This window comes from Pangasianodon hypophthalmus, chromosome 3 (assembly GCF_027358585.1).
Source record: "Pangasianodon hypophthalmus isolate fPanHyp1 chromosome 3, fPanHyp1.pri, whole genome shotgun sequence".
NCBI classification, from domain to species: domain Eukaryota; kingdom Metazoa; phylum Chordata; class Actinopteri; order Siluriformes; family Pangasiidae; genus Pangasianodon; species Pangasianodon hypophthalmus.
In genome coordinates, this window is record NC_069712.1 from 18,419,233 (window position 1) to 18,444,369 (window position 25,137).

General features: G+C 38.1%; 1 protein-coding gene and 1 long non-coding RNA gene across 6 annotated transcripts; one reads left to right on the forward strand and one right to left on the reverse strand.

The window, feature by feature from the left end:
• Positions 1 to 4,488: 4,488 nt before the first annotated feature.
• On the reverse strand, positions 4,489 to 20,947 carry ikzf1 (IKAROS family zinc finger 1 (Ikaros)). 4 transcript variants are annotated; one of them, XM_034302887.2, is made up of 8 exons: positions 20,560 to 20,944; positions 15,612 to 15,665; positions 14,946 to 15,065; positions 9,513 to 9,791; positions 7,397 to 7,564; positions 7,100 to 7,225; positions 6,365 to 6,496; positions 4,489 to 5,351 (listed from the first exon to the last, which is right to left on the reverse strand). In XM_034302887.2, the coding sequence occupies exons 1-8, from the start codon at positions 20,702 to 20,704 to the stop codon at positions 4,627 to 4,629; spliced, it is 1,749 nt and encodes a 582-aa protein (XP_034158778.1). In that variant the 5' UTR covers positions 20,705 to 20,944; the 3' UTR covers positions 4,489 to 4,626. The 4 variants fall into 4 exon arrangements, with proteins under 4 accessions (XP_034158778.1, XP_026794849.1, XP_026794854.1 ...); XM_026939048.3 differs by lacking the exon at positions 6,365 to 6,496 and having other exon boundaries at positions 20,560 to 20,947; XM_026939053.3 differs by lacking the exon at positions 9,513 to 9,791 and having other exon boundaries at positions 20,560 to 20,942.
• Positions 17,306 to 24,279, forward strand: LOC113541886 (uncharacterized). 2 transcript variants are annotated; one of them, XR_003404227.3, is made up of 6 exons: positions 17,306 to 18,196; positions 18,516 to 18,535; positions 21,229 to 21,254; positions 21,328 to 21,472; positions 22,290 to 22,442; positions 22,542 to 24,279. It is a non-coding gene; the product is annotated as an uncharacterized LOC113541886 (long non-coding RNA). The 2 variants fall into 2 exon arrangements; XR_004577850.2 differs by lacking the exons at positions 17,306 to 18,196; positions 18,516 to 18,535 and having other exon boundaries at positions 21,064 to 21,472.
• Positions 24,280 to 25,137: the final 858 nt, after the last annotated feature.

Here is a 25,137-nt window from a genome sequence, read left to right on the forward strand (position 1 = left end):
ATATAAAGTGTCAAGTCTAGCAGCAACATTTTCTTGGTAAGACAGAGGAAATGTGCCAAGTTCCTGCTAAAAGGGAACAAGGAGCTCTGTGTCTGTTCTTTCCTTTAGTGTGCATTATCCAAAGGAGAACCATCAGTAAATATAGTGCTGACCTCTTCACCTTTCCTTTTTACTGAATTACTTTACTCACTGGCACCAATTTTCATTTCTCGTTGCTGCTCAGCTCAGGGCTAAATCTCCTTTTTCTCTGCTTGTATGTGGATCTGGTGAGGGAAGTTAGGCAATGTTGCAGGCATTCTGGTCTCATGATAAGACTAACCCACAAACTAACTCTTGCACTGCTCTTCCTGTTCTGGATTTGGCCATGCAGTCTGATGCTGCATTTGGGGAATCAGAGAAAAATGATTTGTACAGTGGATGGAGATATGAGGGTGAGGTAATCACTATTGTTTGCCCTCTATGGTTACAGCTTCCCTATCCTAGTCTTGGGGACCAAATTCTTTGTTTTCCCTAGGCTAACACACCTGATACAGTTTATTAGCTAGCACTTCATGAATAGAATCAAATTTATTAGATCAGGGAGAAAACAAATATGGTATTGGGATGTTAATGTTTTGTGAAGGAGTCTGTTTAAGACGAAGTGATATGTACTAGTAATTGTTTGTGAATGTTGTTTCTGCTTCCTTTCTTGGTTTAAGGTATGGTGGGAATTTGAGCTGTTACAGATGTCTGAGGATGTTGCATTGCTTATTAGCTCATTGGTGTTTGCACAAGCACTTCTAAAGACATTCTAGACCATTTTAATTAAGACCAGCAGAGTTCTTTAATTTCTGCAATGGACTGTGTACAAGTTAATTTACTGACTGATCAGGCTTTTTTGGTGGTAAGGGTTCCACGTGGTGGGAAAAGTAGGCCCTGTTATTTGTCTTAGCTAACGATTCAGAGTTTTGCTTTTTATATTCGACTATGTGTCACTTTATAAATATATATATATATATATATATATATATATATATATATATATATATATATATATATAAAACCCTATTTACTTTAGGTTTATTTCCTGGTTTTCTGTACACTAGACCATAAATGTCCTGTCTGTGTAAGGCATATTCTGTTTTTTTTTTTTTGGAAAACCAGCTACTTATAATAGTATGGGTAGTTCCTGAAATCATGAGACTTGCAAGAAGTCCAGACTTGTCCTGTCTCCTCCTACACTCTAATGTCAGTGATATTCTGTAAACAAAATGTAAATTTATACATAAAACCAGATTTGAATGTAAATTTTAATTTACATAAATTAAAATTAATACATATAAATTGCCTCAGCTCATTTAAATATACTCAGCCATTCTGTTTTACTTTGAAACCTATCAGGAATGAGTTTTTATTTGTGAACATTTGGTCTTTTATTTTTGGAATGTCTATTTCTATCTCTTTTATTTTGGAATATCTATGTGTGTCTGACCTTCTGCCACAGGAGTTTACCAAAGGAAATGCCCACACATGTGATGTAATTTAAAGTTAACTAGAATTTCTGGAAATATTCATTAAGTGATTACTCATTATGAGATGATGAGTGGCTGTAGGTTTCAACTTGAGACATATAGTCAAGGTTGGCTGTTTAAATTAGCAAATCAAGATTTGATTAAATGGAACTTGACTAAATGATAGTGTTTCATAAGAGTTTTGATGTTATATTGTCTTTGAATAGGTAAGAAATTTTTCTCCAAAACAACAAAGATAAATGTATTACAAGTAAAATGCCATTCCTCCATTTAGCTAATGTGTAAAAATAAAAGGCTCAATAATTCCGAACATACTCATTTTTTTTTTATTATTATTTTTAATTTAAGGTTCATATGACAAGAGCAAGTCTGTGTGTTGCATGCACCCAAGGTAATGATAGGGCTATAGGTATTCGTTTTTTTTTTAAACCTTTGTTCACTAAAAGTCAGCTGAAGTTTCTAAAACATCGTGAAGGGTGAGATGGAAAAAGTGTAGCTGATCTCCTTGCCTTCAGCAGAGTGACACTGATTATAGACTGTACTCACATGAAATGAACCAGTCATGTAAATTTTATGAAACAATCTTAGAAAAACTGGAAGACCATGAAAAAAGTGCTTCATTTATTTTTCATCTTTTTTGTCAAGTCGGTTAATGAATATTTCAGGGTCATGTGGTTGGCTACAGTATTGGAACTTTGTAAAACTAGCCAGCAGTGCAAGTAGTGAGCGTATCCCAGAGGACTGATGGAAAGCTGTCAGCGCAGCAGGGGCAGACCACAGCTGGACTGTGAGGACAAGATACCCAGAATTCCTCTGTAGCTGGGCAAACCTTATCACTTGAGTTATTCCTTAACAGACAAAAGGAGATCACTTGAATACTTGAAATATATAGAGGCACCACATACTTTAATTATGGGTTTATTACTGTGTGACACCAACAAAACACTTTGGCCAGTTGCTCACCATTTTTCAGGTTTTGTTGGCAGTGAAGTAGATGTGTGGTCTAGCATTAGTTTGGGTCGAAAGGAGAAGTGAGATCTTGGATTGAGACAGTCAGGGGTGGGTGCTGGCCAGATTATCCCTCTCATGCAAATGCGCTGTCTCCACCGTTAGGTCCCACTGAAGCGTGGGGACACTGTGTTGGCAGCAGCTGCTTCCCGTTTCCACCCAATCACACTAGCGCCATCTGGATGTGTATGTGTGTGAAGGTGTGTGTGTTGCTGCACAAAGCTGATGCCCTAACGCATTTTTGAACAGCAAGTGTATATACACTCAGACATGGTCTAGCTGATGTTCATTAGCAGGTGTGGCAAGTTGATGGAACACATACAGTACATTGATAAATTCCCTCTTTGTCCTTTTTGCTAAAATGGTCAAGTACTGTTTTCTCCTCAAAAAGTATAGATAATGTTTATGGCTATGCCCTTAGTGCCCTATTCCCCAACCCCAGACTCTACAGTGACTAGCAGAAAATGAGCTATGATGCCCAGATATGTGGAATTACATCCATAATGTCATCCATGGAAATACATCCAGCTCTAAAATTGTTTGGATTAAAAAATTTTTACTTACATTCACAGTCAAATGTCTCATGCAGGTTTAATTTTTTTTTTAAATTTATGAATCAGTTCTTTTAAATTTAAGCTTGACTTTATTGCAAAGCGTTATCAAATATTGATTGTCAAAAACACAAATACAGAAACACTGGCTGAAGGTAATTTTTTTATTGATATTTTGCAAGCATGTTTTAGCATTGCTGATGCTAATATATGTATGTGCCCAATCCTGTGGATATCTAAGGTTAAATAATACTAAAAACAAAATATGAAGATAAAAAAAAAAGAAATACAACGGACCAAAAAACTTGCTCATAATACATACAGGGAGGGGAGTATAGTTCTCTGTTTGAGCAGTGTCAAGTTCTCAATACTGCTGATATAAGAAGTACACTCCCAGTCAAACGTTTGGACACACAAGCTCGTAGAATGGTTTTCTTCTTTTTACTGTTTTCTGCTATTTTAGAATAATAATGAAAACATTAACACTGGGATATTACACATATGGAATTATTCAATGACCAAGAAAAGTGCTAAACAAATAAAAAAATCAAAACTCTTTTAGATTTCAGCTTCTTAATAGTGCTCCTGATGAAGCTTTGCACATTCTTGAAATCTTCACAGCCAGCTTCATGACACCAGGAGGCTTCTCTTACAGGTCTCACATAGGCCGAGGTTGTGTCGAATGCTTCTCCTAAGTTCTAAATGAAAAATATTTGTTGGTGGACACAATTAAAATTTAAGTAACAGCTACTTGTATTAATTATAAATGACCTATTAAAAATACACACATACATTGTACATGGTCATTAATGTCATTATTTATGTTTGTCTTAGAAACAAATTTCAATAGCTGTATCAAACAGTATTTAAGACAATGATAAATCTATATATTCAAACTAGTGTGTCCAAACTTTTGATTGGTAGTGGATACAATCGTTATTGCCATATATCTTTATCCTCACATGTAACACTTGAAACTGTATTTTAATAGTTTTGACAATCTGTATATTTACATATACAAGTGGAATAGGTGAGTACTAATTCATAAACAAAATTACACAATTTATTATTAAGCCAAACCAGTGAGAAACACAGAGGATTTTGTGTTCTCCTGAAAAGCTGCTTGGTTTTTGGTTATGAATGCAAATATAATTTAGTCTTTTAAATAAATTGAATGCTGCTCCAAAAACAGGGTTAATTTATGCTGTGAATCCAGGAAAAAATTATTTGGAGATTTTTCTTAAACAATTTACTGTCTTGCCTCAATTTCAATTCCATTGTTCAGTACTGTTTGTTTTTAAAAGTATTTTCTTTTATTTATCAGTTACTCACACAGCTGTAGAAAAATAGACATGGCAACGAATTATATTTACATCTGTCTACATTAATCAGTGTAGATTAAATTAATAATAGACCTTTTCAGCATGCACACAGTGTTCAGACAATATATAAAAAAAACAATTATACATATATTTGATATGTATAAGATATGCATAAGATGTCTGTGTGTCTGTGTCTGTGTGTGTGTGTCTGTGTGTGTGTGTGTGTGTGTGTGCTCAGTAGCGGTGTTCTCCACGTGTGATGTGTGAGGAGAACTCGTAGCGGTCCTGACTGCGGTAGCCACATAGGTTGCATTCGAAGGGGTCTCGGAAGCCATGGCATCCCATGTGAATGGTATACATGACATGGTCCAGGAAGAGCACCCTGCAGTGGACGCAGCGATATGCCCTCACTTCCTCACCCTCAGCACTTAGCACTTTAAAGCCCTCTGTAGCCACTGCCATGCCCAGCTCCATTCCTACTGCCCGCAGAGACTCATAGTGCCTCTGCTCCTCCTTCACCAGGGGCAAAGCTCCATTTCGTGCTCCTGGGGCCATATGATTGGTCAGATAGATGAGACCACTTGCCGCCGGTCCTCCTCCCCCAGCTGCCCGCTCCTCGTTGTTGCTCTCGGTGTCAGTGGAGTCCTGGCCACTGTGACTGGGTGAGCCGTCTTTCTCGCTCATTGCAGATTTGGACTTAGAAAGCAGGAGCAAGTTCTCGGCTGCACTATCTTTAGCTGACAAGCCGTTGCTCTCAGCCGTTTGGGCCTTGTGAAGGTTGTAGATGGGGCTGACAACCACATCACTGGTGGAGCCTGGTGGGGTCTGAACCAGCGGCCGCAGAGCCTCAGCTCCCAGGTAGCTTATGGCACTGTTGATGGCCTGGTCAATCACTGCTGATGGCTGCATCATCTCACCCGAGCTGCTCTCAAATGAGAGGTCAGAGAAGCGCTTCTCACCTAACAGACAGAACGAGGAAGAGAGATGGAGAAAATTGACACGACATGGAGACCACATTTTTAAGGTCCCATTCAGTATATAAAAAGGGGATGATCTTCCTTGTCCTTTACATTTTAAAAATATGAAAAACAAATAATTATTCAAATAATAAATAATAACATTTAAAATAGCTTTAAAAATAACAGAATCTTTATTTTGCCCAGAGATACAGTAAGTTAAAACTAAGACTAGGTTACAATTAAAACATCCAAATGAAAAAGAGTATAACGATATAAATAAAGTCTGTATTTGTCATATGCATACAGTACTCTGCAAACGTCTTAGGCACATGCAAAGAAATGCCGTAGAGCAAAGATGCCTTCAAAAATAATGAAATTACATTTTTCTACATTAAAAATACTATAAAGGGCAGTAAACAGTAATAAATGAAACACAGTCAATATTTGGTGTGACCTTTTGCTTTTAAAAAAAATTAATAGTCTCAGGTACAATTAGTGCGGTTTGATAAGGAAATGGGATGTAAGTGTTACTGAGCATCTTGCAGAACCAGCCACAGTTCTTCTGGAGACTTTGACTGTCACTTATATGCAGCAAAATCCAGCAGCCTTCATTATGTTTTTTTTTTTTTTGTCTGAAAAGTGTCTCTTATGTAATATGCTTCTTTCTTTACTGACATACAAAATTTTAACATTTAATTTTGTGCTGGAAAACTAATGTTTGGAAATCAAAAATGTTTTTGTACTGACTCGATAATGTAGAAGTCAAAAAATAAAAATCTATAACAAAGTTTGTACCAAGAAAAATAGGGTGCCTAAGACTTTTGCACAGCTTTGTGTATGTACAGTATAATAATACTGTATATGACCATATATTATTACATTGTTCATGAACACACACCACAGTATTTGTCTTAAGAACCATATACCACAGAGATGAGTGCAATTAGATTATCCTGGTTTTCCGAAATATACAAATTCCTTTAAACATAGAGAAAGCAAACTGCCACTCTTACCTATAAACTTCTGTGGCATAGAGCTCTTACGCTTAGCTACATTGTTTGCTATTCTGTCTAGCACCAAGGCTCTCTCAGACGCAGCCAGGTTTAAGTCTTCCCTCTGCTCACTCTGGCTGTTCTCTTCCTTCACTATAAAATGCAAGACAGAGAAACCATGTATAAGATTCAAATGTACACACCTGTCCTTTTGGGCTGACATAATCTGCACTGACATTTTGCCTCTTTAAACCTGTCATGAACCCTTGTCTCCTCCTTGTTTGTTTGTTTGTTTTTTAACAAAAGTCTTTCTTAGGTTTCTGCCATATAGTGTATAATACCGTAGCTTTTTTTTTTTTTTTTAAACAATTCAGTGCCTTACAGCCTTCTCAGTCAAATAAAGCAGTAAATCACAAAATAATCTTTCATATCAAATACATCCTTTACCAAGGCAAATGGTGAGACATTTAATATTTAATTTCAATTTTAGAAAATATAAATCAAATGTGTATACTCAATAAAATAATATTTTTGAAAATGTAAATCTATAAATTGGAATAAACAAAGACCTGCCACTAGCTAAGAATATATGCCTACGTATTAAAAGAATACATAATTAGTTATTACAGAATAATATGTTAATATTCTCTGGTTAGTTATAGGTTGTGATTGTAGTCTAGATTTTGTTTGATTAAAGGAACGTATCTCTGAGCTTGTATGAAAGGGTGAGAACAGCTAAGTCGCTCCTGCACTGACCTGAGTAGATGCTGTTCTGAAGGCCCATGCACTGCAGGTAGTTGTGGCATCGCTCTTTGTGCTCTTCTAGCGAGCTTCGCTGCTTGTAGCTGCGTCCACAGTACGCACACTTGTGGGGCTTTCCAACTGTCAGTTCAGAAGAAAAATGACTGTGCTCAGTGTGCTTTTCTTTTCTTGGTGAACCATGTGTTCAGCTTGTGTTCTTTACAAAGCAGCCCAAAAATAGGCCAAAATATTAGATTATTGATCAGTGCAGCCTTTAATAGGATGCTGTTCATTGGGAGGAGTGTAAGTTACCAGAATGTGTGCGAAGGTGTCCGGTAAGAGCATCTCTTCTGCGGCAGGCATAGTTACATAGGTGACACTTAAAGGGTTTCTCGCCAGAGTGAAGTTTGATGTGGCGTAGGAGGTTGCCCTTCTGAGTGAAGGAAGCACCACACTGACTGCACTGGAAAGGCCTTTCACCTGAGAAAAAACATACACTTGAGTAACTCAAACACTACAACACATTCTCTTAATCTATTTAGGATACTGCAGAAAAAGATATCACTGACTTTTTTGTATTTATAGGGATATTTAACTGAAAGACATTTTTGAAGCAGGTTTTCACATCTTAAGTTATTATGGTATAAACATATAAATGGATTACTTATTTACTTACTCACCTACCTACTTATTTATTTATTTATTTATTTACTTGATATCTATCTATCTATCTATCTATCTATCTATCTATCTATCTATCTATCCTCTGTTTTTGAAAATATGTGTCACAGAAGCATTCCAATGCTTAATGAGTGTCCAGATTGCTCTATAAAAAAATTCATTTGTAATTTATGTCGCACTTTTAAGGTTTTCATTTGACTCACTGTATTATTATTATTATTATGATTATTATTATTATTTACACCCTTATAAGAGGTGTAAATGGTAGAAATCGGTTATGTCTTGTGATAGCTGTGAACCCTGATGCCATCTATAATCCAATCCAGTATGAGATATACCGTGTATCTATGTAAGTCATTTGCACTACATGGTCAAGCTGCATGCAGGCAAACCCTGAGCATGTAAATGATAAGAGTACAGTGATTGCTCTGGGCCTGTCTCTGCAGCTCTGAGGCCTCTCTCTCAGTCTCTGTCTCTGTCTGTCTATCTCTCTCAGTGGCCCTGTTTGCACGGTACATTCGGGTCACAGCTCTACATGCTGCCACAGAGCTCGAGAGGCCCATCAGAGCCAGAAGCCCCGCCCACCGTGCACCATGGCGCGCGCGCTGCCTGCCCCTCAGATCGAACACGAGCCTTTACGACTCGGCCTGCCAGCTTCGTAATGCACCGCTGCCTGGGTCAATTTGATCTCAAAATCTCATTTCCCCCCCTCTTCTTCTACTCTCAAATAAGGGTGGCCCATCACAATGCAAATGGCAGAGCTCATTTAAATAAAGCGAGGGAAGCGCTTTGTGTTTGAGAGCCACTCTTCCTGATCAGCGCCTCTGGAATAAACCAATATCCAGGGCGCGCGAGTGTTGTGGCATTCTCGGAGAACCGTTTTAATGCGAGCCTCTCTTCAAAGGCCCCCTATAAAATAAGAGTCACCAGTGAAGCAGTAAAACTACTGGAAGAAAAAAAAGAAACTCATTAAAAAGGCATTTTAGGAGAACAGTCTCACCAGCGAATATTTATATTTAAATAGGAAGCACTTCATTATATCTTTTATTGTAGTTTCTGTTTGCATTTGCATTAGTCCTCAGTTCCTTTCTTCCATTTTGGGTTTCATTAGCTTCTCAAGCGCTGAAGTTAAGTGCCTTTTTGAAAAATGTTCTCCACCACTGGTTTGAGCTCATTACAACTGAATACCAATCTTGAGTGAGATAGAAAATAACTAAGTACTTTGATAATTTTAATTTAGCAGAGTTTCTTCCAGCCTAATTGTTGATGTTGCCCTCAACTGTAATTTAGATACACAGTTATTTACTTCATTCCCTTTTAAATTTGTGCTTGAATAGATTTACTGAGCAAGACAAAACACTCAAAACACCAAACTAGCTAAGGTAACATTTGAGCCCTCCACATATTGTAAGGTTAATGCTTTTGACTGTACTAATAGTGGAGTGTAATCCACAGACTGGTAGCTTTAATGAGTTTGGCTTCCTTTTATTTGTCATTTTAATGTCAAGGACAAATTTAGGACTTGCAGTGACATTTTTAAAATGCACTGTAGCTCCTCATTAAATGTGACCATTATAGTACTATAATGCACTCTGCCTCATCGGGCTCTCCTAATCTGCTCTGCATCTGCAGAGTGTGTCTTGCATGTTGTGTGCATCCTATCAAGCCCTGCACACTGTCAGCTCTTCTGTGCTATGGGTGTGAGTGACACTAAGGGGAGGGAAGAGTAGATGGCAGTTGTGCTTACCAGTGTGGCTTCGCTTGTGCACCATCAGCACATTGGGCCCAATGCAAACTATTCCACAGATATCACACTTGAGCTTCCCATTGGGGAGGCGGATGCCCCCGGCCATAGGGTAGGCGGGCGCTGGCTTGCTGTCTGGGCCTGCGTGGGAGCCGTTCACTTTGGCCCCTGAGCCATCGAGCATGCGCAAGTCCTCGGCCACACACTCCTCTTCCTCGCCATTCATCTCAGCGGCCAGCCCGTTCTCCTCATCACTCCGAGCCTCAACTTTTATATTGCAGGCTGGAAAAAGAGGGCAGTGGGCCTGTTTAGTGAAGCATCAGGCTGAATGCTCACCCTGACTATCACCTAAGCTAACACTTTCAACTTTCTTCTAGTATAGATGACAACTGTTTATGTCCTGGGGCAGGGGTCTCATGTTTATATCCAGTGTACAGGCTTTAGTGATTTTGTTACTATATTATAATGTTATGTAACTTTAGGGAAAGACATAAAACTTGAGGACAATCAGGGCATATGTGTCTCTTTTTGGTTACTAAAATAGAAAGTGTGTGAATTGCGTTTTCCATTAAATGTTAAAGCATAACCTTCTCAAACAGAAGTTGCAAAGAAAAACTCAGGCTTCTAACCTAGATAATAGTGCCAATTTCTAGTAGTAGTGTTTTGGGTTTCTCTTCACACTACACAAACACAATTCTGTTTTGAGCAGTCAAACAGTAAACTCCTATATGAGTTTGCTCACTCAGGAATTGGGAAATACAAACTCCATACCCCATCTCTCTCAGTATCACAGTTCTCTGAAACAAATGACTGATAAACAGGAAACAGAGACACAGGAAGCACTGTGAAACTGAGGAGTGCAGCGGTGTAAACCAGACCAACAAACCGTGGTAAATACATACACGCTCATGCTAAAGCAAGTGAGACTATAGAGACGAGGGAGTTAGGGTGATTAATAAAACAATCTAAATTTCTAATGCATGAAAGAGTTTGAATTTGAGAACAAAAACAACAGCTAATGTAGCTCTAACCTGAAAACAACAGACTACAGTCTGAAGATTTTTCAAGACAAAAGATGATTTCAATGCTACTATGCCTTTGGGACTCCTGTGCTTTTTTGTGCGTGCGATTTGATGCAGTAGCTTTCACACTGCTGCCCTTTGCTTAAAACTGTTCTCACTCAGTTTGGGCCATGTGGTTAACATGTCATGGTGCCATGTTCGATTTCCTCATGCGTTTACCTCCATTTGTACACACTGAAGAGGAAGAAGTGGAAATAATGAAATATAGGAATCTAGGAGAAAAGGGGAAGCTTCAGTAACAGAGCCAGCCCAACCGAAAAAAAAAACAAGGCCAAGAATTATGGAGAAGTGACAGAAAGGGAAGCACAGACAGGGAATTGTGAAGCTGTGCAACTGAAACAGTGTTTTTGTGGAACACAAAAGGTATTTTTTTCATACACACTACATGGATCAGCAAATATGTCACATGATTCATACAGAGATCATACCTCAGTTCCTTTCTGCTCTATTCTGTACAACTGACTATGCCTTCATTTTAAATAAAATATTATATTTATCTAAAATATCATAAGAATTAATATGTAAAGACAGAGAGCAATATTCACTGCAACAAAAGGCCACAAACCACTCCAGGAGAGGCACCCAGACAGAATACCTCATTTTAAGAGGAAGTTGAGTAAGTGTCAACTCAAAGATGAAAATGTGTGAGCTCACTATACTGATAGCAAAAGTGTGTCTCTCCATAAGCCATGGCCTGCAAGATACTGCTGCTGATCAGTGCTTACATTCTGTCTGGTCTGATCCTGAGAGCAGGTTCCTCTGTAGCATTAATATACTAAAATTCCAGCAACTCTTCAGCTGCTTAAATAAACTGAAGTCACACAATAACACCACTGTTCAGATTGTTCTGCAGTGCAGAAAAAATCCTAAGTGAGAATAGGAATCCTTATTGATCTATAGCCATATGTGGATCCAAATCCTCTCATATACACTGTTACAGCTACTCACAGTCCCTCTGATTGTATCGTTCAATTTTTTTGTCCAGAGATATGTGACCTAAGCTTGGCAGAAGGAACTAGCTTTGCTGGTGTGCTGAAATCTCTCATGGATTTGGGGAAGTTGTGACTAAACTGGAGATGGGAACAGGAGCTTTTACTTTATATAATGTTTGTCACACATCCTAATTTACCCTTTTTGGGAAGCAAGTGTCAAAACCCACAGGCAAGAGCAAACAAAGAGCACTACACTAGTACAGAGAAGAAGAGGAGACATTGGAGCTCATTTCATCCTGCTTACATGACTGTCACTTTCTGTTACATTAACCTGAACTCTATTAAACAGCACAGAGCAGCTTTATAATCACCCTGAAGCTTGATATATTTACAAATAAAATACATATAAAATACATTCTATTAACGGTGGGACAGATGTGCCACCTAACTGCAATAGTCCTGCATGTGTAAAACTGGGTGTCAGCTATGTTCGTCTGAAGGTACTGCTTCTGTTGTCTCAAACTGAAAATAGCTTTGTACTTGTTGCTTTGGAGCCACACACTTAACCACGGCTTTGCTCAGTGTGAATATGTGCATGTGCGCTTGCACATATGCGACCTTTGATAAGGAGAAAAAAAGGCACTGCTTCTTTTGCATTTTTAGGAACTTCAAAACGTTTGACTGTAAAATGGCGACACAAGACGGGCCGACCAATAATTTGTACATACGAAACTTAAACTCAGTGCTGTAAAATTTTTCACAGAGAAATTTGTAGATGTTATTTATTAAGTAGCACAAAGTCAAAAGCAGCTTTCAGTCTTTAGATTATTGATTATAAGACTTTTAATTATCAAGACCTGAAATGAGCTATCTGACATTATGTGACCCTGTTCTTGAAGTCTGCATTTACACAGAGCTCTTGGGTTTTTGCATGGAGCCATTAGGAGAATAGCTAAGACTGACAGCGTGAGCCATCACAGTGTCTGCTCTTCTCCTTCCTGTCTCACTTACACACTCCTGATCGAATAGCACATTGCAAGCCAGTAGTAAATGATCAGCACAGATAGCTACTGCTCCATTACCAAGTTTCTGCATTAATCTGAGAAGCAGTGATGCACTGCAAAGATATAATAGTCACATCCTCTCACACACTGGCTGATTACATCTTCAAGGACAGTGCACATACACGCACACACACACACAGGCAAAATTTAAGATTATCTACAGCCTGTATCAAATAGCCTGTTTAAAACCCATTATCCTGCAAAATATGAATCTCTGAAGTAGAACATTTTATCTTGCAAACATGTAACTTGTCAGACAGCTGGAGATAAAGTTCAGCATTCCATAAGGTTTAAAAAAAATTAAATATCTTTAATGTTGAGATTTCTCACATAATACATTTCCTTCATGTCATTAAAATGATTTTTTTAAATTCAAATATCAGATAGAACTTTCTAATTATAAGCTTTTGTATAAAACATTCCTGAAGGTTAAATGAACAATATTTATTAAAGTTTACTCAGTGGTTTATTTGCTGTCCCTTTCTCCTAGCGAGGGTTGCAGTGTGTGATGAACGTTATGGTAAGGACTTTAAAAATCATGCTGACAGTGTGTCAATGAGAAGTGAAATGACTAATCAATAGCTGTCTGTGTGGTGCTGTCAGAGTGAATGACACGTAAACACCGCTGTCCACAATGCACTTTTGTTACAGCCTTTCTAATATTCTGTTCCTCTGCTACAAGCTTCAGTACTTTATAACCGCTATTTAATGCAGATGATTCTAGCTTAATTTCTGCTAAGCACAACACTAAGGGTACCACCAGAGCATATATACGTATTTACTGGTTTCACCTCCTACACCCACAGAAGCATTTTGCTTGTACAGTTGAAGAAGGACTTTTGTTTTTCTGGAAACTTTGTGCACTATGCTTAATTTACACTACATCGTTTTAATAATTTATGTCAATGGAAGGTCCTCAAAAGGATAGCAAGACAATCGCTGTGTGTGTATGTGTGTGTGTGTGAGAGTGAGTGAGTGTGTAGGTGTAGCCTGGCAGTTGAAGTGAAAGCATGGCAAAATGTGCAGGTGCAGTCCTGTGTTCTTGTGTGTATATGTGTGTGTACGTGTAGTGCCGCCTTTGCCTGTCTGGTGTTGCTCCTGAACATTTTATCTCCCCGTATAAGTGTTGAAACTGTGTTCTGGCAAGTTCTTCTTAGGAAACTCTTGCACATCCTATTTCAGTTTCCTCTGACATCTTACTTTTTTTCTCTCTCTTTTTAAATTACTACAGCTTCAAAGTGTTTGGGGCAAGCTAATCTGGAACTACTGGAGGGGAAAATTCCTAAACTAAAATACATCAAGATTTTAAACAGGCCATCTGCTAACCTCAGCTTAGCCAGGTCCATTCCTATCCACATCACAGACTTTGCTTCTACTTAACCTACTTCATACTCATGCGCTGTTATGGCACTCTTATACTAAGATAACTTGTCTTCCTGAGAAATCTCTATTTCACCCAACAGAGTATCTTTTTCCTTTCATGTAGTACACTGCTGTGAGACTACTGGTCTTCACCCAGAACATAAAAACTAGTGAAGCTAATTAACATCCAGCCAGGAGTTGAAGAGATAATGTTTTTAACAATCTTTTTCACTAATTTTACAAGTAACATGTAGCAATAAGAGAAGTTAATAATCTAGTCTATAATTTCTATTCTAAAATTGAAGCCGTGTAGAAATTCAACTGTGGTGTTTAATAAGTACATAGGGTGTGTGTGTGTGTGTGTGTGTGTGTGTGTGTGTGTTTAACAGATTCTTGTTTCCTGCCTTCTCCTTTCTGTTTCTGAATATGGAGAAAAAGGAACATAAACATTCTAATCATAATCATCGATGTGCAGAAAAGGGGGACTCAAACCAGGGGCTAAATAAACCGCGCATGAGAATATGATAATAGCAATGCTGCTACTGCTTTTTTTGAAAGGTCCAGGACATGTGTGAAAATTAAATATTTACATCAAGCCACACTTTAATGAAGAATTGGACTAATGTTCTTTGTATGTCAGAAAAAGGTAGCCACATGCAGCATTACATTTCAAAATTTGTCTTCTAATGAAGCTTTATTCTAAAACTCTCACAGCATATTTTCCTTTTCTTCAGCACTTTTAGTGTGCAAGCACGCATTTTTATCGAATACATTATTTGATTTTTCATCTGATGGCTCATTTCCAACTTCTTGGAATAAACTCTTTGAATTATCTTTAAACCTAGTACTTTTCTAAATTGGTTTTACCTTCTCCCATATCATATTTGAGGTACTTTATGGTCTACATCAGATACTGGTTATTGCAAGGTTCTACTGCTGGTGTAAAACTCTTAAGTAAAGGTGATTTAAGGGGCTTTTCACGTTGGTCTCACCCACCTGTTGGTTTGTCAGTGCGATTGTTGTGCTGGAGACCTGTGCTGGTGGACAGGTCCTCTGGGACAGGCATGGCCTCCTCTTGTTCTTCTGCCCCTTCATTAGTAGTGGGGCTGTCCCTCCCTAAATGTAAAACGCAAAATAACTCTTCATGCTCACAGTACATTCACACACTCACACACACACACGTATGTGCGTGTGTATGTGTGTGTGTGTGTGTATATATATATATATATATATATATATATATATATATATATATGTATATATACACACACACACACACACACACACACACACACACACACATATATATATATATATATATATATATATATATATATATATATATATATATATATATATATATACATATAACTTATTTATAAAACTGATTAAGGTTATCATTTCTAGTTCCAGTATGTTTAGCCAGTATGTTTGCCCTGTAGTTAAGACCTATAGATTTATGTGTGCGCTACTTGTTTTTTTTTGTTTCTTTCCCTGTTTTCCTAGGAAAGTGCTTGCTGCAACATTTGTCTTTTACACACAAGATTTAAACAGCCTTCTGGATGTGAATGAGCTGTTTTGAGAAGCTGTGCAGCAGGATCTGGGTTTGCTGAGGCCTACCACATACTGGTATTGCTCTGAGTGCATGAAATGATGCTATACCTGCTATTTGGGACATTTCCTGTGCCTCTTCGGTCTCCATCCTGTGCAGGTACTCTAACAGGAGCAGGGGAAAGAGAGGGAGCGAGACAGACAGAAAAAGACAAGCAGAGAGACAGAGTCAGAAAAAAGGGTTTTAGTTTCATCAACACCTACTGTAGCAAATGTAACACTCTAAGAGGGGGCGGTTAGTGATTAAAGGGGGAATGCCCTTTCTTTGTGTGTCTCCATCACCCCCTACAATAACACTCCTATTCCAGTATCAGACACCACTGTCCTGCACATTACATTACAAAAGAACTACAGACATTTTCATTACCCTGGCTGACAGCCTGCGTAGACTGAGCAACTGGATGGTGGGCTTCAGGGGTGGGGTGTAGGGAACTCAAGAGCAGCCTTTCAGACCACATTTGTTATTTATTGTTAATTTCCCAGCACATAATCATCCAAAAATGCAAACTGACTGCCGCAAAATTAAGCAGAAAATTAGATGGCCCTGGGTCACGGGGGATGCGGGTGTTTGGCATAGCCAGCTGATTGGCGCTCGTGTTCACTCTAATTTACTGAGCATGCATGGGTAAGCCCGGCAGCCCGTCTCTCTTTCTCTCTCTCACTCATACACGCTCACACAGGCAAGCCGTAGACATAAACAAAAGGTGAAGTGGACGCAGAAATGGAGTGAGAAAGAGAGAGAGGTGACAGAGATAGTAAAGAGGAAGAAAGACAGGGGGAGTAAATGAAAGAGAGAGAGAGCAAGAAAGAGAGGAAGTATGATAGGGGGGGGTGAGAGAAGGAAAAAAGTGAAAATGTCAAACTAAAAACATGAGTAAGAGAAATTAGGTGCAAGAGGCACTACAAAAGGAAAAGAAAGGAGTGCTTGAGAATGCAGTAGGCCGAAAGAGCAGTGCTTCCTCAGGCCAGGCCTGCATATCGAAGGAGTCACCAGTGCGCGTGGCCCCATTAATAATGCAGGGTCCCTTCAGGCCTGCAGCAGATGGGCGCAACAGCCTCGGCCTCCTCGCTGCCACTTCAAGACGCTCCCGCTGGAGGTCCGCACCCGGCCCCTGTAGCCACGCAGAGAGAAGTGAAGCTCCTGAAAATAGCCAAGCAAGCTGAAGCGCGCCCCTGGGAGAAGGGGAACCTAGGCCTTCCTGTTTTCACTGACAGATGGCTCCACACATTTGGAACAAATAGCGGGAAGCAAGTTTGTGATCCGTATGTCGCAATGCCTCAGCCTTTCTGTGGATGACGCCACAGCAGCACACAGACCCTAATTAGACCTAGGTGTATTTGTAGGGAAAGAGGTACGCTTGTGTACTGGGAGTGAAAGTTAAAGGTTAGACTAGGTCAGTATGTTTATGTGCTGATCTGCAAGACTCGACACTGCGACTTCTTGGCAGAACAATATTTTTGACTGCGCACATGTGTGTGAATGTGTGCGGGTGTGTTTAAGTGTATTTAGTCAGTATTCCCATTGTGCCCCCTCTTCTGAGTAGCTGGTGTAAAGGGAAATAGTGATGCTCTGGATAAAGGAGGGGGTGGAAGCATTAATATTTCTCATGACAGCACATTCTTCATTACTGGTGTAGGTCTGGAAATTGCGTGTCAATAAGTCTACATTTATGTGTGTACAAAACATGTTAACATTTTTCATTTTTCTATTTCAAAATAGTGTACGTACTAAATCACAATTTTTTTCTCATTCATTTAATGAGACAATATTTTAAAAATGTAAATTCCAGAATAAACTCAGTGATAAACTACAAGCGACACCTGAAATTTAAAAATTCCATGTGAGCAGCCTAACACACATAATTAAATATGTGTTAGCCAGTAAATGTGAGCTGAGTTTCCTAAAAGTTTTAAAGGTTTTCAAATTACAGAGCAAATCTCTGTCTACCAATGATAGTGTTACCATGCTTCTGGGAAACCTGCCCAAATAATTTAGATCTGACTACACACACTTTTGAACTGTAGGTGTTAAAGTATTGATATTTGATAAAAGGTTACAGATCACTCATGATTCATGTACTTCAGTTCATAAATTACCAGAAATAGAGCAACTGTCTATAAACAACTGTATTTTTATTCCTAGTACATTTTATATAATAGAGTGGCAGAAATTCCAGAATTTTAATGTCAGTCATAATGTATTGTAATGTGTTGTGATAGACAACAAGTTGCTCTGAAGACATCGTAAACCCACCTGTATCTAAGCAGACAGTTAATAAAAAAGTTAAAGTACTGGAATATAACCCTTTTATATTACTGCCTAAGCATTAAGGCAATTGTTATGCTGTTTTTATGCTGTTGTCCTGAGTGTGTATAGGTAAGATCGCCACTACAGCACAATCGACAGGTAACTTTGCTAAGAGTCAGAAGATGTAGTGCATTTAACATGTTGACAGTAAGAGGAATTTAGGCACCGTTTACAGATGTGAATATACAGAGACAGAGAGAGTGTGTGTGTTTGGAAGGAAGAGCAAAGCAGTGCAAGAAACAAGCTCAAGCAGAGCAGGGTGGAGACTGTGAGGTGCAAAACCGTTAAACAGACAAAATGACATGGCTCAGGTCAGAGGAATTCAGAGGTGAGAACAACTTTTCTACACGACTACTTGGAGCTGGTTAATTCGACTCAGGATTAAAATATAACAAAATAATTTGGAACTGAGGAATCCTTATAGCAATAAAGTTTACGTAAGGGTGGAATTATGGAATTTTTGCTTGGGGTGAAACTAAAAGGATATTACACTTACTGTACTGAAAAAAAGTCTGGTAAATTCCATGTTTTCTAAAAACATCTGCTGAATAATATATCAGGGATATTCCTGAAACTCCCGGCCTAATGTGTGACATCACAAAATTAGCTGCTATCTCATTGTACTTTTTTATGCTACATTTATGCAGGTGATCCAGATCCAGATGAGGTGTGTATATGGAACTATTTCAATTTTAATTCTATCAAAAAAGTAGCCATGTATTTTATATGAAAGTAAAAATGTCAGGGTATTATCATTTAATAGTATTTAGTGATATCTGTATAGTCCCCTTTAATGACAAACAAATGTGTTTTCTTTTTTAATTATAATTCCAGTTTTTCAGTTTCTGATAATAAATATTGCCATTGCCATTACCATTCAGAAATGTAAGCACCAAACCGAGTAAATGTAAATGTAGTTTTGTTGATGTTTTTAATTTTCAAAGCGTGTATCTAACTGCTGATGCATGTCCACCCCTTACAGAAATTACATGCACTTCTAAAAAATAAAAAAAGAGCTACAAGCTTCACAGAGTTGATGGGAATGGGTGGGTTTCTGAGCTAAAATATTACTAACCATTTCTAATTAGCCGGGGCAAACTTAGTAACTCAGGAAGGGCTGGAATAACTTCTTCTCTGACTGACTGGTCTTGCATCAGTGGGGATTTCAGCACTGTGCTGGACTAGCTGATCTCTGTCACTGTGAGATGATGATGATGATCTGCAGCTCACAGCTTTCACTCAAATAAAACTCCAGCATAAGCTCATTTACATCTGCTCCACTTCACTACACTGGCCTTCACAACTTCATCTCTCTCCCTCTCTCTCCCTCTCTCTCTCTCTCTAGTTTAATTACACTTTTTTTATTTTTCATTTTTAGATTTGTGACATTTTATATAAAAATATATTACCCATGCTAGCTTATATAAAGTTCCTGTAAGGTTGAGTTGTTTTTCAGTGCTTTAATGGGGAAATTCATGATGCAAATATGAAATATAACAATCCACAGAGTGATGCATTGTTTTCTAATTTGAAAATTGAAGCAAAAGGGACAGGTTTTGTTTTAATATCAAACCGAAAAAAATATGAGTCGTGTATTTTTAATTTGGAATACACACCTATTTTAAATATTGAATTAATCCAAACCAATGAACGCAAAAGATATGCAGAAATATTACTCCCGATTACCGTGTGCGCATTTCTGCGTTTTTCGTTTCTTGGGACTGTATCAACACGGCCAGTAAGTGAGTCAGACAGAGAATGTAAGTTCTCACAGCAAGGATAACGACACAAAATGAGGCTTCGTGTTGGCTGTCCCACGAGGGAAAACATGCAAATCATTCATACTTTGCCTATTGTTTTTCACCAGCTTTACATAATCTAGCCGAGCACATTAATTCTCTCAGGCTATATTTTGTGGATAAATTTGCTGCTTGCTAGGAATAAGGTTATTCCAGGATAACAATTAGGATCATAATTAGTATTATTAAAAATATTCCAGGATGTGCAAATATACTATATGTAAAATTACATTTATATATTAATAAGTGATTAGAAGTAGGATATTTAACGAAATGCAATTAAAAAAGAGAGAGTGTGTGAGAGAGAGAAAGAGAGAGAGGAGGAAAAGTCTGTTCATGAAGGGCGTAAAGAGCGGAAAGAGCAACAGGTGCCTCTCAGAATGAGGCGCTTCCGAAAGTAAAGGACAGCATTTCTCTCAGCAAAGATTATTTCTAAAATTAAGGTGTATAACCAAAATCTATGCTACACACTCTGTGTGTAATGACTGTTATGTATACGAGCAAAATAAATATGTTTTGAATCCAATCAATCGCTTGGATCTAGGGACACGATTCCTCTCTGGAAAACCAGAGGAAAATGTCGCATAAATATATCCAAAAATTCATATCCAAAAGTAATCCGAATCTGTCTAGTGCTTATTATTTTGTAAGAGAGGTAAGGTAAGTGTAAAGTGATGGAGAACACTGAAACTTTTTACCACTCCACGCTGTAAGCGTCTGGGAGAAGTGAAGCGCACCTGCTGCCTGCTTTAGGACTGAAGTTTTCCACTATGCCCGCTCTTTCTCACTCTCCTAGCAGAACTTTATTTCGACTTTGACCCCAAACTGGCGCACCTGAGTGTGTGTGAGTGTGTGTGGGTGTGTGAAAGCGCGGTGGAGTTGATGTCCATACCTGTTAGTCCTCGGCTCGGGTGCAGTATGAAGCTGTTCCAGGCGCGCACCGCTCCATGTGGCGCAGTCCGAGGCGGCGCGGCGGCGCTGGGGATGCGCGGTCCCTCCCCTCCTCCCCACTGCACTTCCTCCTTCCAGCCCAGCATGCCTCACGCGTCTGCAATCAGCCGAAACCTCCCGCAAGCTTTTATTTTCCACAGGCCGAGCGGCTCCCGCAAGCCCTTGGCACCTCGCTTTGCGTCGTGCCAGTCAAAGAGGACGGCCAGTAGAGTAGCGCTGGCAGCCATGCATGAGATGGGATGAGCAGAGTGGACCCTTCATGGGTTATTCATTTAGTTTCTCTCAAGAGAGAGACTGCACTCAGGGTCTCTTCTTGTTACTGGATTTTACTAACAATACTGTGGGTAATAAGGAGAGGAGAATACACACACACACATTATATATATATATATATATATATATATATATATATATATATATATATATATATGTGTGTGTGTGTGTGTGTGTGTGTGTAGGTATGTATGTATATAGATCGATAGATAGATAGATATAGATGTAGATATGTGTGTGTGTGTATTACGTAATTTCCCAGAAGGTTTTTGGAGCATAGCATCTTATGACTGAACTGTCAGTTAACCCAATATTAATCTCAAGCCTCTCTTCATAGTCTTCACTGGACATCTCCATAAGCAGGTATATATATATATATCCTATATTTTCCTGTATGTTAATCATAATGTGTTAATAAGCCATGTTTGTTTCTCAGCCTATTTTTCACACTCACTTCATTGCGATGACTTCATATGAGCGGGGTTCTGGTTTCGTCTGTTAGTCTTTGTTCAGTAGAGGTGTGTCATCTGCAGGGGCTTCACTGGCAACAACTTGTGCAAAGCTCCTACAATACCGACTTGGTAAATTCCCATACAGTTCATTTTTAATGTATTATTAGGAATTTAAAATCATTTTCCTTAATACTCTGTATTGTAATGCTCACCCTGCAGCTAAAAAGGAGGTCACGTGGCAATTTAGTCTCTATTACTCTATGGACTGCATCTAACCACATGACCTGTTTCACCCACTCCTTTTATAAATGCCTACACACTACAGAGATGACACTTTGGTTTAACCATTGCTTGGTTTAGTGACCTCAATTGAATAGTATCTTAGTTTTCAAAATTATTGGACTATTGTTTTAACTGAATTAATTTTATATTAAATCTAAAGAACCTCACATTAAGCAAAACACGATTAAATCATTAAACTAATTTAATGAATGATTAAATTAAAGCGATTAAATAAAATGATTAAATTAAAAACGCTTTATGAAGTTTTATACATTCGCTTTACTGATTTATTTTGCAATTTTAGTTTGCAGTCATATTAAACACATTGATTCTGTTCCGTGATCTCATAGTCAACATCCTCGGCCACTTTTTATTACTAATATAAAACTAATCATTTGACTCAAAATGGATGCACTGATGATACTGCTACCAATTATTCCAAGACATATCATTTTTTCATTAATATTTATAGAAGCTGTCAATAAATAATGAGAATGGGAGCAAGTTTGGTTAAAATAAATAGACTCATTTCATTCCCATGTTTTGTCATTATATTGTAAATGATGTTTCCAGTACACTGCTTCATGGCTACATTGGAAGGCAATAAGCCAGTTGGAGAATTCTAACTTTTTCTCCCAGTGATCCTAATGTTTGACCCTCCCAGGTTGCTGTTTGAGCTGCTGAGTCATGTGTAGTAGGACGCACCTCTTATCTCCAGTCAGCCAGGAGGACTTTCACAGGCAGTTGGTCTGTGTTAGTGAGGAAACATGGATGATATTGGCCTGCTGCTGCAGGATTACCTGCTCTGGTATGCTGGGTAGGTTCACTGGATGATTACTGAATATGTTAAGAAGTCTTAAGGGCACTGTCAATGCCAGTGGAGATCATGGTTTCATCTTGGTGTGTAACTCTACAGTATGGAGGTGTGGTGTAGGTCCACTCCATAGGCCAGAGGCCAGGCAGAGGGAATTCAAACAGGGGGCATGACTCAGCAAACTGTACCCCATCTCCAATCAACACTGCCAGAACTGAACAAGGGCTTCTAAACCAGAGAGATACCAACAAATCCCACTGACTCAGCATAAATGACTGTGTCTGAAAGGTCAGGAGCATGGGAGGATATAAGGACATGTCATAACTTCACATACAAACAACATTTATTCTACATGTACACTTAATAGAACAACAGATACACAAGAGTGACTAGTCTATTCACTCCTTTTTTATGTGCGGGAAAAAGTCTGACCCAAAAGATATCATTTCTATGTTATAATGAAACAAATCAGTCAAAAACTCCAGACTAGAATCTATCATCCCAAAAATGACTCAAAATCTCTTTGAATATTTAAGAAGCCACACCAAGCAATTTCCTTGCCAATAGTCCAATAAATGTTGTTCAAAGTGTTCAAACAAATAATGGATTGGATGGTATTATTATAATTATTATTAGTAGTAGTAGTAATAGTAGTAGTATAACTAAACCCTAGTTCACTGTAGCAAAAACAATATAGTTGGCCTTTTACAAAGTCACTATATGCTATTGTGTAAAACTGGGTTTATAAAATGTATTTGCTTCTGAAAATGTATGAATTACAGTATACAAACTGTATTGAAACACGCACATATAAGTTAACCATAACACCTCACCAGATTCACCACATTCACTGCAGTTAAAACTCGTTAGCTCAATTAAATGAGTACCAATTACGGATAGACTGATAGAAGTGAGCAGTCCATTGTTATTTCATGGATCTTTAAACAGCCCATATTTTAGACACTTAAACAACTTGTAATCCATAATTGATTTAGATGCATAAGTTTGAAGTGTTCAAGATTGGTAATCACGTTAATAGTCAAATTTATTTAAAATCTCAATCTGGAGCTTCACATTCTTTGGGAGCACATTATGCAGCAAGATGTCAGAGTAAATTAAATTTCCTTGTGCACACTAAAGTGTCAATTTCCTTATGGTAATCATCTGCTGGAATGGATGTGTCAGTAGAAGGAGTCAGGCATGCCTGACATTTACCCTCTTTATGGAGAAATGACAGGAAAAAAAAATCAAGGGGAGGCAGAGAAATTAATCTTTCGCACGAGTGAGTATGGAAAAGTGCCTAAAAGACTGTTGAAGAATCAGCCGTTATGTTTGTGACCCCAACATGAAAATTAAGCCAGTGATAGCAAGTAAACCAAGAAGGATGAGAGGGCGCATAGGCTGAGGATACCGGAGGAAGAGAACTACACATACACAGCTATTGGGGAGGTAAATTTTTTTTTTATGTGAATGATGCTGCACAATAATATCATGGCCCAAGAAACAAAATCAGGTGTGCTAGGTCACCGAGTAAGACACTGACAAGCTTCAGTTGAATTAGTATTTCTAAGAGTACTAATACCATGCTGCAAATTATCTTTTATTGTACAATACTGTTGTATCAGAGCATAATCATTATATGGTTCCTTCTAACTGTTTGGCTGCTTTTGTGGTTTTTTGTTGTTGGTTTTTTTAACAAAATGAGTTGGAATTATGAATATATGTACAGATAGCATCCCAATCTAGCACACTTTAGCATAGTCTTAAGATCAGACAAAGCATGAATGAATGAAGAATAAATTAATATGTTACGGGACACCGAACATAAGCATGAAGTTAATAAAAGAGTTTGAATATATAAGAAAATAAAACACATTTCAAAAAGAGATTTCAAATCAATTTAAAACCTTTTCTCTATTGATACTGCAGACAAACAAACAAGTCTCAAGTTAAAAAAACAACTGAATATCACATATGATGTTTTTTGTTCTTACTAGTCTGTCAATGGCTAGCCATCTAATTTTCAGGCTATATGAATTATTCAGGGGGAAAAAAAAATCAAATATACTCCGCAAAAGTAGTCAATCAGCACTGGAGAGACATAAGCAACAGAAAACTGACTTCTAAGACCACCAAATATCATGAAAACTACTAATGTTTAACAATATATTTTTCATTTTATAGATAACAGGATATGAATTGGCATGGAGATCATAAGCTAACAAGGGGAAATCACATGAATGTCAATGCTGGCTACAGTTTTAAAAATTTGCTTCCATTTAATGAGAAATGAAATGTGATTTTTGTATTGTTTATCCAGTAAGCTTTGCAGCCAAGGGAATTAACCTACTGCAAAGGTTCCCAACTCTGGAATACCCCCTGTCCTACACATTTTAGTGTTTTCCTGCTCTAACACACCCATTTCAACTCAGGAAGGGCTGTTAATTAGCTGATTAATTGAATCAGGTATATTTGGTAAACACTAAAATGTGTAGGGCAGGGGTTTTTCCAGCACCAGGGCTGGGAACCTGACCTACTGTATGAAGTAGTACACTTTCATTTTATATATATTTAGTTTGGGTGATCTTAACTTTTTAAACACTCTTTGACTAAGAAAAACTCTACTTTAAAGGATCTACCAGAGGGAAAACAAACAAACAAAAAACTTTTAAATGTACAATATCTTTCCAGTAAAGGA

Bases quoted from the DNA above. Each gene is read 5' to 3' on its own strand.
- ikzf1 (XM_034302887.2), bottom strand. From the start codon at position 20,704: ATGCTGGGCTGGAAGGAGGAAGTGCAGTGGGGAGGAGGGGAGGGACCG. The intron at 7,565-9,512 runs GTAAGCACAACT...GTTTTTTCTCAG, and splicing joins GCACAAGCGAAGCCACACTG to GTGAAAGGCCTTTCCAGTGC. The intron at 7,226-7,396 runs GTAACTTACACT...CTGAACTGACAG, and splicing joins ACACCTTCGCACACATTCTG to TTGGAAAGCCCCACAAGTGT.